Source organism: Corvus kubaryi, unplaced genomic scaffold, assembly GCF_017639235.1.
Source record: "Corvus kubaryi isolate FWS band 111438036 unplaced genomic scaffold, C.kubaryi_AGA036_p1.0 37292, whole genome shotgun sequence".
Lineage (NCBI taxonomy): Eukaryota > Metazoa > Chordata > Aves > Passeriformes > Corvidae > Corvus > Corvus kubaryi.
In genome coordinates this window covers 2,202,718-2,222,558 of record NW_024581091.1, presented here as the reverse complement: position 1 = coordinate 2,222,558, position 19,841 = coordinate 2,202,718, and the positions used below count along the sequence as shown (strand labels likewise).

General features: G+C 46.5%; 1 protein-coding gene across 2 annotated transcripts in view; it reads left to right on the top strand.

Moving 5' to 3' along the window:
- Positions 1-19,841, top strand: part of ANTXR2 (ANTXR cell adhesion molecule 2) — a 79,256-nt gene that overhangs the window by 19,331 nt on the left and 40,084 nt on the right. For both annotated transcript variants that reach the window (XM_042026985.1, XM_042026984.1), the window contains exons 8-10: positions 5,634-5,694; positions 6,666-6,761; positions 9,489-9,558. In XM_042026985.1, coding sequence (XP_041882919.1) covers positions 5,634-5,694; positions 6,666-6,761; positions 9,489-9,558 — 227 coding nt within the window. The remainder of the gene's footprint in view (positions 1-5,633; positions 5,695-6,665; positions 6,762-9,488; positions 9,559-19,841) is intronic.

The window sequence follows — 19,841 nt, the reverse complement described above, 5'->3', positions numbered from 1 at the left end:
CTCTGAGGCTGCCGTGCAAGGAGGCTCTCAGGGCTGTGCCGCCATCTCTGACTTGTGCACACTCACCGGGCACAGTTTGGCTGGCAGTGTGTCCGTGGACTGCACTCCGGGCACAGGCTTCCTGTGCCGACCAGGAGATGAAACTGCAGGAATATAATCTGTGGGCACACAAAGTGTGGAAGCGATCCTGTTGCACTGTCAGTGGGTTTGCATATGGCAGTAGAACAAAGATGAGCTTTTAAAGGTGAACATTTTCTTTTCTTTAAAAAGAGGTTCTGGAAATAGCAGGTCGGATGCATTTGTTCTATTACAGTATGCATGCTTTTGTTCCGAGGCTCATGCTGCCTTTCCCCAAAAATCACAGCAGCCTGATCTGGGGTCAGCTTCCCGTGAGCACTGACATAAACAGAGGTGCAAGTTTGAATGGATCCACAGGGAGGGAAGGCCACTGGTGGCCCTAGAAATCCTTAGTTGTTCAGATTCATTAGCATGCCAAGTCTGACCAAAACGTGTCAGCGGCTGTCTCGCTCCAGCAGTTCCTGCTTATCCTGACCTCTGTCCCAGGAAGCGAACACTTTACACAGCCATTGAGCATTTTCAATACTTGAAATCATGACAGTGGTTCAGGGAAGAATCCAGCTGTGATGATGACCTACCCAAACCCTGTGCACAGTGTACAGTGCTGGGCAAGAACAGATGCCATGCAAGTTATGATTTATGGTGCTGCCTGCTGCCAAATAGTTTTGAACTGCATACAGGGCTAAGCAAAACCGAGTGAGGTGGCAAGATAAATTGACAGCGTATTTTGTTAATTGTCTCTGTATGGTTGGGCTGCTCATGGCTTATTACTAGTGCATTGTTCTCACAATTTCACAGAACACAACCTTCATTAGAGTTCTGGAAGGGAAAGTTGTTGTTTGTGTAACACTGTGCCGCCTGGTACAGCTCTGTTCCACAGCATGTGCTGAGGGTATGGCAGGCTAAATACTCAAAAAGCTGCAGGAGCCATCCTGCTTTGCTGTTAGACAATGAGAACTTGTAAGAGGCAGAAGCAGGGGTGAAAAAAAGAGTCCAGGCAGAGCCAGGCCCGGTCTGTGACAGGTTAAAGAGGTCCTGGAAGATCCGCAAAGCACATTTTCCACAAGAGGAAACATTGCATAAAGCAGGGGAAAGATCTCTGACAAGGCTAAATTTATTAACAGAGGTGGAGTTTGCTAAGACCACGAGCAGTGGGGAGCTTGATGTCAGCCTGTTAGTTGGTTGCCTTTGTGCAGCGTGCTGCAGGGACATCTGCCCTTTCAGTGCTGATGTCAGAATTTGGGTGTGGCAGCTCGGCGCTGACAGAACCCGAGTGTGAGGTCAATTCAGACACCTGCAGGTCAGAAACAAGCAGTGTTTCTGAAACAGCTGTAACAGGAGGAAACGTGTTAGTAATGACAAAAATGGGAGTCCACTGCTTTAGAAATAGTGCACTGAAGTTTGTGTGAGGCTTCAGGCACCTTCTAGTGGGAAGCGCATAGAAAGCCATGAGGATGGATTTGGATTTTAAGGAGTCATTAACTGTCAGGTTGGTCTGGGAAAAATGCACGAGGTGAAAAGCGGGGCCGCATGGAAAAGCTGGTAAAGCTTTTGGTAATGGATAAGTGGACCTGATAAACGAACTTCCTACAACTGTTTTAAGATTTACATGGTGTGCTTACTTGTAAGCCACTGAAATAGGCTGGAGACAGGTCCACAGCCCCACGTGCATGGCCATGGTGTTCCCAGAGGAGCTGGGCAGCCCAGCAGATGATTGACAAATGATCCTTTCAGCAAAGAAAAGCTTGTTTGGGCAGGCAGGACCCAACACGTGCCAGCGAGTTTGCATCAAGGGTGAGTTGGCTTGCGAGTCCCCCTGGGTATCTTGGATGCTTCTATTCTGGTAACTTCTGCTCTCGGAAGTGTTCTGAAATGATTAACTTGCTTTACTGAGAGATGCTATAGAAACTGCACAGTGTCCACTCACTTAAAAGGCATAAGAAGGGATTTCACTGAAGGGCTGGGAGGCTGCCCTGCATCCAGGTGTCCCTGCGGAACAGTGCCAGGCAGCAGAGCTAGCATGGAGCACGAGCTGCATTCGTGCCACTGGTTCCTGTGCTGGCTGCTCTAAGAACTGGCCCTAAAAAACAGCAGTGTTTAAAATCTAAGACGCTTGGTTGCTGCTGCTGCAGTGAAGCAGCAATGTAACAAGTCCTGCACATGGAGAAGCTACAGAATCGTTTCCTCAGCAGTCTGTTGTGTTGTTGTTGAACAAGAGGGTGTTTGGGGTCTGGATTCCATGTCTCATTTCTTACACTCCAAGAGACTGACTACCTTGAAGAGCAGAACTCCACTGCCTTCTCTTGTCCCAGCAGCCACACCTTTGTTAACGAGTCACAGCTGTGGTCACTTTACCTCGATAGGCTCTGGTTCCAGCTGGAACTAGTCCTGCACTGCACAGGTCGCCTCAGAAGGCAAAGAACACCCTCTAGTCTTACCACAGTTCTCCACTTCTGAAGCTGCAAGACAGCAGGACAAAGGCTGACAGGTTTCTGCTCTATTTTGTGCTTGCTCTATTTGGGTTTGTGGGGAATTGGTTCTCTCTGAACCAGCCAGCACTGGGAGGAGGCGGAGGGGGCAGGGAATGAGAGAAAAGCTTTTGTGAGCCTGGGCACAGAGTCCTGTATTTGGTGTGGACCTCTGAAGATGAAGTGGATGACATCAATTCTTTGAATCTCTCCTTGCATGCTGTTAAACTAAGGCAATTTGTCTTATTTATTTTATGTCAGCAGAGTGCTTAACTATCCTATCCAAGGATGGCCTTATAGAGTTATTATTTCAACTTTTCTTGTGGGCAGGAGGTTTCTAAATAATGAATTTGCAGTGTCTTGGATTATCCTGAACTGGCAAAGAGGGAGCAACGTTTTTGTGGAGTTTGTTTTGGTCTTGCTGACTTTGCAGCCCAGGTTTCCACATCAGGATAGCTTAAAGTTAGTTTTAAATTCTAAAGGACAGGGACACGAAGGCATGTTAAATAAATGCAGGTGGATCATAGGGAAAATGGGTAAGATGTCTTCACATCAGTTCTCACCAGGGGAAATAAACTTTGTATTGGAGTGCTGGGGTGCACTGTGCTGGCTGGCTGGAAGAGCTTGCATGGAAAGGGAAAAAAAGATTAAAACAGAGAGAAAAGAGTGAGTGGGAATAAAGGAAGGCATCAAGTTTCTGTACCTCGTTGTAAGATGTGCAAGTACGTTCCCCCCCCCCACAAAAGCGCATGCGGTAGTTGCTGTATTGGAAATAGTCCCAGTTTTCCATTGTGGCAGAATCCTTGTGAGCCAAACCATACACACAGGTGGTGCGCAGGACAGCTCATGGGCTGGGACCATGCAGAGAATGTGACGTTTTGTATTTAACTGTAGGAAAACTCAGTTCTGAGCAGTGTTTGAGCGTTGCTTAGCGGAAATGTTGAGGAGAACCCAGAGCATAAGCAGAGGTTAAGCAAAGAACTGTATCTATGTGCTTCTGATTGGTTCCAACTGAATCCAGTTAGTCCTTTACGAGGTTTGATTTCTGCTTTTTAAGGTAACTTGATGTTGAAGGGAGGGGCTTTTGGGGACAAGGCAGATTTCTCTACCATTATCCTTTTTTTTTTTTTTCAAGCATGGACTCTCAAGAGGGTTTTTGAAGGATGGAAAAGAACCTGATAAACTTACAAACCCAAATTTTAGTAGTTTCAGAGGTTTTTTTTCACCCCAATATGAGCTTTGTTTGGGGGAAAATGATAGAATTAGGCCACCACCCTTGCAAAGAGTCAGGGTCTCTAAACAGTACAGTTTGCTTAAACTAAGCAGAGGAAGGCAGTAATAAAAATTATGAAAAATTATTGTTGAAGCAGTTAATTCTAGGAGCAGTATTAATACCTGGTATTTTCCTGCTTTAGTCAAGAGCATGTATGCAAATGGATTCCGTGCAGGAAATCAGTGTATCCTGAACCCTGTATTGAAATTTGCTTTTGTTCATGATTTATGATCATTTTATCTACACCCTATTTCCGCTCAGGTGGGGTTGTTCTGTCTGCCCCTCCCAGTTTATTCTTAAATTCAAAGGTGGTTAACTATATCTAGGTAGGTTTTTTCCTGATTTGTATTGCATTTGGAAGCACAGTGTTAGAAAATTCACACTGGGATGTAATGCAATTAGAGAACTACTGCTTTGCAAGGGAAGTCAGATCCTGTCCCACACTGTCTTCCCCTCTCCCCAACCTCCAGTTCATACCATTGACCCCTCCTCAGACACTGGGCAAATGGGGCCAGGGCAGGGGTTGGAAGGTTCTCCCTCTAAAGCCAAAATTACTGAATTCTGTGCCACCTACTGGGTCTGTGCTTCACGTAAAGCTCGCCTCTAGTCTCAGCTTCACTTGGGCTGTTCATCTGACTCGTCAATGAAAAAAACAGAACGTGCTTTTACAGCAAAGGAATAAAATGCTAGACAAAATATTCCCCAGCCCCCAAGCAAGTCACGGGAAGCTTCTCTCCACACTGCAGTAAGAATCAAAAGACTAAAGCCCTTTTTTGGAAGTGAGATCCTCAGCTAATACAAACTGCTTGGCTTGCACTGAACTCCAGGCTACATTCTTTCCTAAGATCTCCGTTGCTGTGTCTCGTCCAAATGCATTCGCCTGCAAGGTCTCCATTTTTCTTAAATACGACTTAATATTTAACATGGGTTTTAAAGCACTAAAAAATGAAACTGTGCACAACAGTTTGTGGGGAGAGAGGCAATATGGGCAGTGTTCAGTGAGGCAGGATGCTCTCTTTCTTGGAGCTTAGTGTGCTTTTTGTCAGAACAGTGATTACATGATTGTTTCTGCTGAGCCCGGATGCGCAGCAACACGGACCACTGGGAAGCATCGTAGACAGAGTGTAAAGAGTCCTGCTGAGAGGAAGGCAGGAGTTAAGACTAAGACAGAGGAACATTCCCAGGAAGTCAGGGCAGCTCAGCAGCAGGCACAGACCTGGCAAATGGAGATAGGGACGGGACAGTAACAGGACTCTGTGCTGTGCAGGTGATTACAGAGACCTGAACCGATGCCATGGAATGTTTACAAATGCCTGCTAAAAATACCACTTACAACAGGGAGAGCTAAAGTGAGATCCCCATCCAACAGCAGGCAGCGCAGTTGGGAACACCACGTGTTCCCGTGCCGCTTTACGTAGGGCAAGGTGCCAGCGCTCGCAATAACGTGCACTTGACTTGACCAGGCTTGATTGTTGGAAGACTGCTTTTGACTGGATTAGGTTTGTGATTAATTTTTGGCTTAAATATTAAGATTAGGGTTCATGGAAAATTAGGTTAGGGATCTGGACATCATTATATTTTGAAGGCTCTCCGGGGTTTAACAAACTAATCCAAGCCTTAGGAACTCCTATATATGACTGTGCAGATGTGCAGGAGCTGCACATGCTACAGGCAGCGTCCTACAAAGTCAGACTTAGCAAACCAAACCTGTAGCTGTATGTGCGTTCTAGGGACAAGCATTTGTTTTAAAGTGAGATTGCTCATGGAAATAGCACTATGAAACCTGTTTGTGACTATTCCCTCCTTTGCAATAGGTTTTGAAACAATCGTGCACTGAGATCTTATATTTGGAGCCATCCAGTGTCTGCGTAGGAGGTAAGGTTTTATAATTTTAATATACTATTCAATTATTATAGGACTCTGGTTTCCCTGTTTTATCCAAGGGAAAACTGCATGTCTCTAGAATAAAGCATCTCTAACTTAAGTCCTCAAGAAGTTAAAGAAACACTGGATTTCTCTGTTGGCTTCTTGTTCTCCTCAGAGGAGCTGACCACCAGGGCTTGCTTCCATAGCTTGGGTAATGCATGTGGAAGTTGGAGAGCATTTACCTGCCCCTCTCCCATAAGTTCACTCTCCACTTGCCCACATGTGCCCCAACATCTGTGGAGTGTAAGCAATAAAGCACGTGACTGCGTTTTTGGGCAGCAAGAGCAATATATTAATGAAGTGGAAGAGTTGCACAGAATTTTAAGGCCTTGTCTTCTTTCTGAGCTTCACAATCCACACATAGTTGGAGACCAATCAAAATAAGGTAGTTGCAAAACGTTACTTGGATATTTTTGCGAAAACATGGATGCTCTGGGTGAAGTCACTGGCCCTGGTAAAAAAACTGTTCTCACTCCTCCTCTGCACAGCTCACAGATAGCGTGGCCCTTAGGCAACTTGCAGAGAAATAGTACTAAGGAGAAATGTTTCCTTCATCTGGCACTTCAAGTGAGCCTGATCTGGGTTTGAGGAGTCTTCCTGTTCTGAGTTCCAGATTTCTCATTTCTCATTCACTGAGAAACTGTGTCTTACTGTGCAGCTGAGCCCCGGATCCTGGTGATAGTCTGAATCCACTTCCAGTTTCATGGGGCTGTCTCAATAAAGATTTGGGAACAAATCTTGACTTTCCCCATTTCTAAGGAGAATTCAGTACAAGGGTTTAGGAAAAAAGGAGATCTCACTAAGCTGGAAGCATTACTATGTTGTGCTTTGTTTATTGCAGACTAAGTGAAATTGCCCTGGTGTAACTTACTGCAGTGCACTGAAGTTTGGTGATTTTGTGTGTCTGCTTTTCCCTCCAGAGGAGTTTCAGGTTGTTCTCAGAGGAAGCGGCTTAACCCTTGGTGGGAGAACCGACAGCGTGACTTGTACCTATCAAGTGAATGGAACTACAATCCGTAAGTGTGGATGTTTGAGATGGCTGGCCTTTGTAGTCCTGAGGCAGTGATGGATTTTGCTTCTCGTTACCTCAGCTGATGAAAATTGAAAGAGAAAAATATCGAAGAGGAGGAGAACAGGAAAGCTCTGAGGATTAGTAAGGGGAGGAAAGTTGTTTCACACTCTGCTCAGTGATTTGATTTTGCTACCAAGTGCCGTTAGCTGTGAGTGGTGAGTGGTGTTGGCAGCCCCCTGGCTGTGGGCATTAGCATGGTGAGAACTGTTTGGCTCCTGATGTTTGGGCAAGCAGATGTTTGCTCATGAACAAACCTGTGGCTGCAGTGTACTGACTGAGGCCCCTTCCTGCACAATCATCCTGGCCGAGACCTCTTCATTGCAATTCCCAGAGGCGCTTACCTTGTTTTCTTGCAAGGTCTCTGCCTGTTCTGAGTGGTGTGCCAGGTGTGCTGTGGGTTTCAGGGGCACGTCAATCCTCCTCCTGCAACAGTACAGAAAAAGGCCAGGTCAGAACAGTGGTGTATTTTGTCTGGTCCATGAGCTCCGTGTCCCCAGCATCAGGGCTTACTGCAGCCGTAGCCCAAAGCAATTCTGTTTCAGATGGTGACCATGACACCTTGTACAGACACTTCCCTGTAGCTTTTATCTGAGTTTGCTTTTTCTATCCAGACACACAAGTGGATGGCTAGGATAAGTGCATCCAACTTCTAGCTCTGAGCAGAATCCCTTAAAAGCCAGCCAGACTGGAAAACAACCAAAAATGTGAAAACTACAACTGATTTTTTTTCCCTGCCTGCTGTCTGATTTCTGTATTAGCTTGTCTTAAATTCCTACACAATCGAACTTGTGTTTCCAGTGCAGTTTCTTCCTTACCCCTGGATATTGTATATACTGGAATCGGCTGCCAATCTCTCCTGCCTGTTAAATACGTACACTAATTTGCCAGAATAACAGGATAACCCAGTAGTTCTGGATGCAGGCAGCCTGTGTAAGTCAATTCTGCTTTTATAAATTTCCCTTCAGTTTCCATTACAATTGTCACCTCTGCTTCCCATTGCCCACAAACACTTGCTACCATCTGATGTGAGAATTGCCAACTACAGCTCTGGGTTGCTTGTTTTTTCTTGGCTTCAGAAAGGGGTGTGCTGAAGCACATGAGGGGAGGGGAATGGCACAGTGATGTATTGATTATAAAAACACAATCTGCTCTATGGGGTCTTGCCAGGGCCTTCTACATCCCCCCGGTCCACATCTTCAGCAATGGACAACAGTGAGCGGCTAGGGAGTAGTACAGGAAGAAAACAGGGAAATTTCAAGTGGTCCTTCCCCCAGTACACAAGGTCATTCTCTAGAACAGCTCTGTTCTGGGTTCTGATTGCCTGCTTCAGAGGAAGCCTAAAGGGGGCCAGTGGAGCCAGGTTGAACAGGAAGGTAGGCAAGGCGCTTGGAGCAGTAGCAGGAGGAAGGAGATGGTCTCAAGAGAAGGACAATTCATCCCCGTGTCATTGCAGTCTCCTCTACAGAAGACTGGCAGTCCCTCTGCAGAACCCTCAGTATGTAAGGGCACAAACAGAAGGCGCTTGGGTGAGGATCTGCTGGTGTTGGAGTTCCCCTCTCTGAGAACCTGGGCTCTCTTTGGGACCAGCCTCTGAGCACACCCTTACTGTGTCAGTTTCCCCTGCTTTTAAAGGATGCGTTTGGCATCTTTCTCGTTCTGCATTTATAAAGAACCATTACCAAATGCTAGAAAGGAAACCTGCCAAATGGAGCTGTGGGATAGAAAAATAATCTATGAAACATACCATTAAGACAAAAACATATGGCAATGTGCTAATCCCTCTTCTCCACCTCACAACTAGCCCCAAATCTAGGCCAAGCAGTCAGTGCAGATTATAGCACATACAAAAAGCTCATTTATGCCAACAGCTCCTCCTTCAGCTGCCCCTGAATCACTTGTCTCTCTGCCTGTTCCTGAAATGCAGGACAGAGTCATCTCCACGTTGATCTGGCAGATCACTTACCTGCTCTCACCCCACAGTCAGGAAATAGTCCTTGCACAGAAATCATCAGTCCTGCTGTGGGGAAGTTTGTGCAGATGGTTCTGCACACAGGAGCAGAATTTTCCCCAGCTTACTGAACACGTGAGGCAAAAAAAATCTCTGTCCTCTCCTCCTCACATCTGCAGAACAGAAATTCTGTACTGGACACAAGGCTCTACAAATAAGTGCTTTATATGCTCTACAGGTAGGTGCTTTGTAAGATGTAACATGTAAGAGGTTTGCAAATCACAGAGACTCAAAAACAGAAGAAACACTGGAGAAAAAGACACTTGGGTCACAGCTAATAAACCAGCCCTGTAATGCAATGCACAGGGATGGAGCCAGTTGGTAACAAACCTTCATCTTCCAACTACCAGGCAACTACTAACAATGTTAGTACTCACTCTCTGCAAAAGACAGTTGTTGATTGTTGGAAACGTTCTCTCTGGAAGAGCATGAGCTGACTCGAGTAGTTCAAATAAGCACTGTAATGTGGGCTCACCTGGCATTTACAGCCAGCTCTGGGGCTCCGTGTTCCTTACCTTGGGCCTGCCTTGCTGCCAGTTCCAGCCAGGACGGACCAGTAAGGAGCATGGGAACTGAGGGACCTCACAGCACGTTCACATAGCAGCCCCTCATCTAAGCTGCACAGCATAGTAAGATCATGTGATTTTTTTTTTTTTTTTCCAGATGAAAAGCCTAAAACAGTAGAATCTGATTTTTTGCTCTGCCCTGCACCGATCCTGTACAAAAATGGCCAGTAAGTACTGAACCAAATACCGGGCCATGTTTTGCTGGAACTTGGCACCATTATAGCTGATGTTAGTATTTTGTTGCTTTTACGGGGGGTGGTTTGGTGTTGCATTTTTTCCCCATTCTTGTGTTATTTCCTTTGTGTATATGCCAGCTTTGGAATGGGCTTTAAGTAGTCATCTGTGACCAAACCTATTCGGACAGTGCCTTAAAAATGAATATTCAGCCAGTTTATGAAATACTGAGAAGATCTGGCTTGTCATAAGTTTTATGCAGATTAGCTGTTTAAACGGGGCATAATACGCTCTCATCTGGATCATCTTCAGGCCCACTGTTAAAGAGATGACATTACCACTGACACTCACAAGCTATTATTAAAATTAGGTGTCAGGACCTGTACCCCTGCTCCACACATCCTGATCCAACAAGGCACTGAGTTAACAGCTGCAGCACTGGGGCTAAACTGCAGCTCTGGCCTTATTCTCAGTGTCACTGGCCAGGGCTGCACATTAGTTCTGGCCCTTGGAGAACTAATCCTTCCCTCCTCCTCTCCAACTCAAACATGCCTCAGGGCCTTATGATGACTTGGACTTCACTGTGCAGATTTCTGAAGACCCTAAGCTAATCTGAAGTCAGAAAATCGCACATCACATCTGGGTCCTGTGGGAGGGCCAAGGCTTTGGCTGTTGGCTTTCTCCCTGTTTGGCAAGTAGTTCTTCCCAGAGACTTACTAGGGATGAGGCTAATGTTAATCCAGTAGGAAGCACAGCAGTTCTGCATTGGCATTTATCTGTGGCAGTTCCAGCAGCTGAAGAACTAAGTGGGTTGTATAGATCACTTGTCTGTAGTTACATTTTTGACTTGAGCAACAATCAGCCGCCTCACTTGTGCTGTCAGATGGATAGCAAAGCTCCGAACACACATCTGGTCTGTGCGTTAAACGGAAGGCTGGGGGAGGGAAGTTGGGAAGCTGTAGAGGAAAAACGTTCAGTGCTTGACCCCAGTGGGGTGGCTCAGGGCAGAGGGGCTGCCTCCAGAGCTGGGTCATGGCTGGCAGGAAGAGCAAGCACAGAGCAGAGGGAGGGGGTGTGGGATTCAACACCGATGTGTTCCCTGATGTTGCTTTTCACACAGCTGTGTGACACATGCGTCTTGTCCCTGGTACAGCAGGGTGTCAGACCCCTGTGCCTGCTGAGCGGCCTGTGCATCCCACAGCACAGCAGCAGTGCTCAGCTGGGAACTGCTGGGGGTGTGCCAGCATTCAGCACAGCAGCTCTGCAGCTCCTGGCTTAGGTAAAACCAGTCAGCACCACCACAGTTGTAAGGGAACTGCTTTTGTCATCAGAACAATGTCAATCAGTCAGGTTAAAACCTCGCCTCCTCAGGCCAGCTATTTCCGTGCAGTTACTGTACAACAGAAGAACAGTAGCAAATTAGGTCCCAGGATGAAGCTCCCCAAAAGCTGATGCTGTAAATGCTTTTCCACACACAGTTTGTCCCAGAGTATGTAAACAGCCTGTCCTGTCAAATGCATGTGGAATGCATGACATGTCTGTATAGGTTAAAGGCGTGGAAGTTAGTTGCACATGCTGCGTTTTTCCTTACACTGTGGAGTGTTACTGAACCAGACAGCTGCCACCCTGGAACTGCAGTGTGGATAATGCACCTCAGCACAATACACCTGGAGTTTCACAGATTCACAGAAAAATATATTTTCTGCAGTTATCGTGTGAAACACAGTTCCCTAACCTGCTATTGAAGGAGTTGGAGCTTTGGCCCAGAGCCGAGCAGTTTACTGTGCAGAAGACTGACAGCTATGAAAGATATGTACATACTTGAACTCTTGACTTCCCATTGGCAAAGCCTAGACTACTGCTGGATATCTCCCAGTAATTCCTCATGTAGTGGAGCTAATATTAGTCACTAATGCAACAACAACCACTCTGTTCTTTTCTAGTGCTCTTTTGGGTGGAATTAAGAGAACACAAGCAGCCCAAGTTAGCTTGCTTTGTGACTTCTAAACCTGCAGCTTGGTTTCTGAGTGCAGTCAAGACTCATGTAACAGGTTTCATTGTATTTTTTCATAATTGGAGACACTTCTTATTGCCTGATGAATTAGCAGTTTTCCCAGGCAGAGCAATACTAAGCTGTGTGGAATAGGTAAAGGGCCAAAGTAGCCAGGATGTTGGGTTGGTGAGCCCCTGCTCTCCTGGACTTAGGCCATGATGTATTTCTGCTTCCTTCCCAGCTGTTGGCTGCTTTGAGTCTGGAGCTTCCCAAGTGGCAGCTGTAGATTTAACCAAGCATTCTTTTCAAAGCCTGCTTTTCCACAGTACCCTGTAGCAGATGGATGTATCATCCTTAGGTTGGGTGACAACATGACTGTGCTTGCCTGTGCCATTTAAAATCCCTTCTTGTCATGCCACTTCCAAAGTGCAAAATTCCATAGTCTGCTTACAAACCCAGCTCACTTACAAGGCTCCTGATCAGCTAACAGCTGACAATTCTTCATGATTTTCACACAAGCAACCCATGCCTTATAAAACACATAACAAATTTGAAATAAAGCAAAAAGGGAAAGTACACATACACTTTTCAGGAAGGTGAGGAGGCCAACCCAGGTGGAATTGCTTTGAGAGATCACTTACACACTGTGATGGCAGGTGTAGCAACACAATCAAGCTGGTTAGTAAAAAGGACTCCGATTCTACTGCATTGCCCATTTAAAAGTCACACTTTAAAGGTCGCAGTATTTGAGAAAATCAGTTCCCCATTGTAGCTGAGACTTGGATTTGTTGTCCTACCACAGCTCGAGAGAATCAAACCAAACCAGACCTCTCCATTACTGTACGTGTTTCTGTAGTCCTTGTGCGTTGGAAAGCAATCAGAGCCCTTGTCTCTTTGAACACTAGTACAGGAAAAATGGGGATATGTTAGAAGTCTACATTCCTTGCTAGCTTCACTTTTGTTCTCTCACTTCTGCCCTAAATTCTGTGAGTTTGCATTCAGAACAATCTGTCTGTAGGCTTGGCTTTACCCACAGCTGCCTTTTGCTCTGGTGAGCCATTGGTGAAACCCCCTCTGCCTTGCGTGGAAAGGCCAGCAGGAAAATCTGCATTTCTCGCACTGCCTGAACACTTACAAATTTGCTTTTATTAGGTGAGTGGATGACAAGAACTACAGTTTAAACTAGCACAACAAAACACTGTTTTACTGAAGTGCTTCTAGTGAATAGTTATGTGACTACTACTTATCTCTGTTTGAACTCTAATTTCTCACTGGAATATCACAGTAACATTTTGGTTTTGATGGTGCCTACTACAAACACTCAATCTAATCTTATGCAGACTCTCCTCTAAGCCAGGCAAGAAAAGATGGATGCAAGCTAGGCAGTGGATTATTTAAACTGAACCAACAGGCTGAGGAATTGTCATTGTTCTTAAAATAGTTCAGGGAACTACAGAAGTCTATTTTTTCATGCAGCTGCAGTGCTGGCCAGCTTCCATCTTTGTGCATCCTGCACTTGAACTCAGGTTTTGCTAGGACAGAAGTATGCAGTGTCCTTCTCTTTGGGCTTGGAAGCTTAAGGAATAACAGAGCCAAAAAAGACAAATCCCAGCCTAAACCTGAGTATAAGTGAAACATCTCTCACAGGTACCTCGATTTGATGACCAGCTTGCATGCCAAGGTGGGACAGTCCACACTGCTGCTGTTAATGACCTTATTTGCCCTCTATTCAAATGCTGCTGTCTTCAGCTTCCATTTATCCCTTCCTACATCCTGTCCAACACAAACAGCTGGTGGCACTTAAAGAGCAAAGATTCAATAGGAATTATTTTCTGGGTGGTAGGAAGGAAAATGACTACTCCTGCATTGCCAAATTCTTGGTTACCTGCAGTTTCCAAGGAGCTGACGAAGTTTGTGGCAGCTCACTTGGCACAAAGCACACAGCAATGCAGGAGGTAATCTGTTACCCATCCCATGCCTCACATTCAGCTCTAGGTGCTCTAGGATTTCTAGGTGCAAGATGTTTCCATGACAGTGGAACAGGTGTACCTTTAATCTTGCTTTCCATTTTCTAAGTGTCATTTTTATTAATACCAGCACCAGATTTAAGGGGAAGAGCATGGACACAAGAAAGCAAACAAGCACAGAGAACATGAACGGATTGCAGGCTCCATCCTTCACATTACCTCACTGGGTTTCTAGACAGCTGTCCCTTTGGAGAGCAGCTGGAAGGTGTTGTACGGAATGGTTGTCATGGCTGGCTCCTAACCAGGGATCCTGACTGTCCCCGCTGCCCAAAGATAGAGCCTCTTCTGCCTTTACTCCATTCACTGCTGCCTGTGACCTGAGAGCCAGGAACTGACAAACTGCTTTTGAGTCTCATGTCTTGGGGCACCAGAGCTGTTCCCTTGGGACAGTGATGGTCCCAAATTCATCGTGCAGGCAGGATGCCAAGCAAGCACTTCCATCCCCAGGCACATACCCAGTACATGCAGCAGCAGGGAAGCAAGCCTTCACAAATTTGCCTCCAAGGAGTAATTTTTTCCACTGTTACTTCCCTTTTCTTCCCCATCAGCTGCAGGCCCTTAAGTCTCACTGCTTCATCCCCTGTGCCACTGTGCTGGCAGCATGGAGAGGCACTCAGCTAAGGCATTACCTGGGCAGTCTAGCATTCATTAAGACACCACGAACACCTTCCACACATTTATTTCTTGCTGCAGCTCCTTTTTGGAATTTTTAGTTTTCTCCTCCTTTCTTCTGGGCTTGATAAAGGCACTCAGGAAGTAAAAGCAGTGTTGAAGAAACAATGCTTTGTAAGGTGACTGATGGTGAATATGTTTGCCTAATTAACTTGTGGCTAATAATTCTAAGCCATTAAGTAGCTAGTTAGTACATGCTTCGAATAAACACATCTGGTGCTGCCCTGAGTGGAGGTTGTGGCTATGTGTGGGTGACAGATGTGCTGTTTCCCCAGCGCACCCTTTTCCATGCTGAGCAGCATGGCAGTGCCACAGCCGGAGCCAGGCAGCCTTGCGCAGCTGCACACTCCCCGAGTGGCTCCGGGCATGTGTGCCTCCTCTCCTCAGCTGCCCAGCCACTGCAGCCTGCTCTGGTGCCTCAGAGCCGGCGTGTGGCTCCCAGGAACACCCTTTTCAGCAGCTTAGAGGCTCCTGCCTTCTGGGCTGAAAGGTAGCAGAAGAGGGGATAAAGTGTCAGGCCACCCAAGGAGCAGAGAGATTAGAATTCCCAAGCCCTGCGGATCGATCTCCTGCTGAACAAAGGGCATTGGGAATGATCATGCCTTACTGTGTCACTGCCTGGAACTGCTGGGCTGGCCTTGGAACAACCTTCTAGGGAGGCAAGACTCCTCCGGTGAAGGACAAAAGCCTACTCCGTTCTTCAGGCAGTCTCTTCCTAGGCTGGCACAGCTGATAACTCTCATCAGTCTTAGAAGTGAGAACAGCTAGGATCAGTTCCATGCAGGAGACACCCTTTCTTCCAACTAGGCTGGTTTTTCAGGTTTTGGCTTTTTGTGGGGTTGTTTTCCAGACAGAGGAAGGAGTAACGGCAATAAAGAAAACAAACAGCAGAATATTTTGCTATTTTGCACAGGAATTACTTCTTAAAAGTAAGACTTGAGTTCTTAGTTGCCAAGGGGCAAGTTAAGGTTTATTGCTACTTCTGAGGGCCCATGAACCCTGATTACTCTGTGCCTGCCCCAGAATGTCCGACACATGCTGTCATTAGAGCTAGAGTTGCAGGCCCAGCCCATGACCTCTGTTTTGTCAGACACCAACAATAGCACAGCTGCCCCTGCCTGGCTGAGATCTCAGACCTGCCATTTGGCACGAGGAACAGAGCAAATTGGATAAATACACATAAACACATTGGGAAGGGAGGGAAAACAGAACAGAATGAACCAGAGCAGCAACCCACAACTTGTTTGATAGGGATGATTTAAGTAGGCATATGGTATAGTTAAATGTGCTTTCAAAAACATTGGCCTGATTCTTCAAGCAAATACGAAATAAATATCTGAATAGCATGAGAGCCGATCCGGCACCGTTAATGCTCTCAGTGGAGGCACTCGGATGCTTGGGCTGGCACACTGACATTCCCACACCAAGTGTCAGTGCCTCATCTTGACATGGCACAGTTGTACTTCCCTCTAACAGTGCAAGCCTCAAAAGCAAGTAGGCAACAAGCTCATAATTACACCTGACCCAGCAGCCATTGTCATATCTTACTGGCTCAGTGTTGGCAGAACAGCCCAGCCACACCTCTCACAGCTGGATTCATCCAGCAGTCCCACTGCCCACACACACATCTAACTGTGGAACTCACTAGGTGCTCACCCGACATCCCTCTGCAACACCAGGTTACCTGGTACCTCAGTCACACCTGCAAGTTACACCTCACCTTTGTCTCACTGTGTTCCACCAGACAGACAAACAGACAAAGGGAATAACCTTAGACAGTCTGCGTTACCACAAAGTAAGTCCAAACTCACATTTAAAAGATGCCCTTGACAACCACCCCAGGTGTTTCCCCCACAGAAACCGCTCACAAATACTCCGATACACAAAGCCCTGGTGATTTCCAGTGCACACACACGGTATCACCTATTTAGTCAGACAGGCTGAGAACTTGGTCTTGGTCATGAAATTGTGCAGCACATCCCTTTGCCTGCCTGAATGAGTGCTAAGAAAGGTATGTGGAACTTAAGTGAGTTTTCTGATAACGTGGAAGTGAGTGGCTCAAAACCAGAGAGAGGAGAGAGTTACTGTTGCTTGCTATGGCTACCTTTACTACTGTTTTTTTTCCGTTTGTCACTTTCTCTTCCTCTGCTAAGGAAGGTATAAGTTTAGAAAAGCTGTTGCCAGCAAAGGCAGGGTATTTGCAAGCTGCAGATCAGTCTCACATGTCTTTCAGGGTCACTCAAGAAAGGATTAAAATGCTGTGGCTGTGTTGAGCATTTCTGTTCTAACTAAGAAGTGACACTGAGCTCTTTCTGTGGTGCTGTTCACTAAGTAGCCTTAGCACAGCCTTTGTGACAATGCAGGCAGGGGTGTCATTTGGTCACAGAGCTGAATTACTCACTAACTTAAGGGGCAGCGCTGCTGCTGAGTGCTGAGCTACTCAAGAGCTCGGCAGCTGGTGTCAGCATTCAAGTGTGGGTTTAAGGACCAATTTTCCAAGCCTCATCCTCAGTCTGAAACCTACACAGTGACTACTTATCAGTTGGAAAAAAACATTGTTCAGAGACAAGGGGACCAATTAAAAGGAGAATTCGATAGGATTTGCAAGTTAAGAGGCAGCACATTCACTAAAATATTTCCCATGCCACATAACACTGGTCACTACTGTGAAAAGGCAAAAGCACAAATAGCCTAGTCACCTCTTAGAAGCCAGCTGTCCTTTAAGAAGCACCGAATGGAGGAGAGCAGGCAGGCTGCTGCTGCAGGAGGTCCCAGCCCCCAGGATGAACTCTGGGCTCTCAGCTGCTCAGACTTCTTCCAGCCTTGCTGGCCAGCAGCCCAGCAGCTCTCTGACGTGGGGGATGCAGCCATTCCTAGCACCAGCAAAAAAGGAAGTCACTCGTGCTTCTCCATTTTGACTTCCTGCTGCTAAGCAGCTGGTAGGATGCCAGCTCTTGGTCAGGCTGTTTTCACCTGTTCACTGTTGTTTCCACTGTTGTGGAACCCCTGTGCTCAGGTGAAGGCAATACCTCCCATCACTGCTGTGTGCCCATGGCCAGTCCAGACCTGGATGGGATATTGGCATTACCCCTCATTGCAAACAGCTGGGCTTGCCCTGCAGCCCTGGGCCGGGAGCCGAAGGAGGTCACAACTACTCCCACCTGCACCAGTTCTTTCCGTTGCAAACTCACTGAGATGAAGCGTTTATTGTAGGCATTGACTTTTATTTCCCTATACAAGCTTTTGTTCCAACAAAAATAAAATACAGTATGGTTCCCAGTCTCTGGTGCTTGCATGGGAAAACCTCCCCTCTCCAAAACAGCCAGAGAAATCAACTCAGCTATGGGGAAGCCAGAAGTAGGGCTGGATTAGGCCTAATGTCTGTTATAAATATTAACTTCTGCAAATATTTTAGAAATACATTTAGTCAGACACAATTAGGGTATAATGGGAACTATTCACAGATGGAAACATCCTCAATGAATTGTATAGGCTAACTGGCCCCTCAGCCATATGGATGTGGTGTTAAGATCAGTAGTAATTTCTGGCGCAGTCCTTCACGTCCCTTCGAGGGCACACAGTGTTCCCAGAGCATTAGCGAGGACTGCGTGAGCAGAACTAAGTGCTGCGCATTATGCAGTGGCCATAGGATCCTGAGCTGAATTAATAGTCTAATTTAACAGAATAATGACATTTCATACCCTGTTACTGCAGGTTCCCATGATTCCACAACATCAGAGCTAGTTCCTTGCTGGCTGCCATTTCTCTCATATTCCCTAGCAGTTCCCAGCAGTGAAAGTTGTGTCTCTGTGCACTTGTGTCCCATTCCATGGAAAGTCAAGCCCAGACAGACAGTGTATTGGACATGTGGCTGGAAAAGCTAGAGGGTTCTGAGGTAACAAGAGGGGATCCTAAAGAACCATCATCTGAGTTTATATCAGTGCTAAGCTACACCAAGAAGGGCAGGGGAAGAGTTTGTACTAATTCTTTACCAGAATCCCCAAACACCATAATGAATTCCACGATGAGCAGGTCTCGCTATCCTCAGGAAAATACTCGGTGCTCCTTCTTATGTCTGTGTGGCTGCTGGGAGGAAAACACCTCTGATCACATGTCCTAACTGCAGGTTATGTCCTGTCCCCAGCACAGTTCCCACTGAGTGAATGGTCCAAGTGCTCCCCAGTCACAGCTGGCCTTTGGCATAAGTGGGACTGCAGCAAACATGACAGGCAGGGCTGGAACCCTGCTCCAGGAGAACTGTCCCAACTGTCCCTGTCCTTGTGCAGCTGGGGCTGTAGGTCCGGGAAGCACACCATACCCAGAAGCCCGGGCTGGAAAGCCCTTCCTCTGTGTGTTGTCTTCTCCTGCAGCAGGGATGAGTCCCTGGATGCAGAGTCATCTCTGTGGTCCAGGAGTATTTGTTAACAGAGCCCAGGTAACGAGTCCTCTCTGCATGGGTCAGGGAGAATGGACGGGTAAATGTTAGTTGTACCCCAGCAAGAAGTGGCCAAAGACTTCAGACTGAGGCTGGTCAAATGGAGCCTGTATAATAACGCCATCCATTATTTCATGAAGGCAGTGTTGGAAGGGAAAATGCCTTTTAAATATACAGACCTATTTTTTGCTTTCCTCCTATGTACAGCATTTTTGTGATTTTAATGCAGGCATTTGAATCCGAAATACCTTTGTCACCATAATTTTAGTAACTTTTTGAGCAGTTGCCAGTTTAATTTTCAGTGCGTGAAAATTGGAGGTAAATTATTTATTACTTCCAGCAAATGTATTTCACAATTGTATTTAATTTTTTCATCTTTTTTAATGGGTCATAAAATGGCAGTCTTTTAGTAGCTTCCCATAAAGTAAGGAGCAAACGAATACTTTGCAAATAGGTTACCATGGATGGAAATGTCAGCTGTATTTCACAGGGAATGGGAGGCTTTAGACCAGAGCTGCAGGGACATATGGCACTGGGCCACGTCCCTCTGCTGTCACAATAAACCAGCAGTGGGCATGACCGAAAGAATCGCAACTGTTAGGCCTCCTCAAGTTACATTTGTGGGTAAATTGTGTATTAGGATGGGCAGTGGGCCAGGACTGACGAAGCTTCAAGTTGCATGAGTCTTGTGGTTACTTTTGGTCAGAAATCAGAACATTTGTAAAAAGCTCTTTTCAGACTAAGTTTTCCAGGATTGATTCCCATCCAAAAAGTGATATTGCACAGACAAAGGATAGGAAAATCCCCTCCACGCGGAGGAAGGGCTGTGAACTGTAAATGAAAAGCAGTTTTTCCTAGTACAGTGAAATGGGTTGGAAGTACAGACTGCGGGGAAAGTGCATGTTAGGGCTGAGGTAGAGGCAGAGCAGTAGGGTTTGTGCCACACAGCAGTGTAATTGCTCGTGCTCCTTTGCCAGCTCTGTGATTCCACCTTGCTCGGGTGCGGTGTCAGAAGGGAGCAGAGGATGGGAATGAGCATCCTGGCTCAAAGCCCTGGAAAGCCACTGTCTGAGGAGGCACGAGCAGGGCTCCGCTGCCTTTCCCTGGAGCCTGGCCCCTGCAGCCCTGTGTGCCCAGCTGCACGGAGAG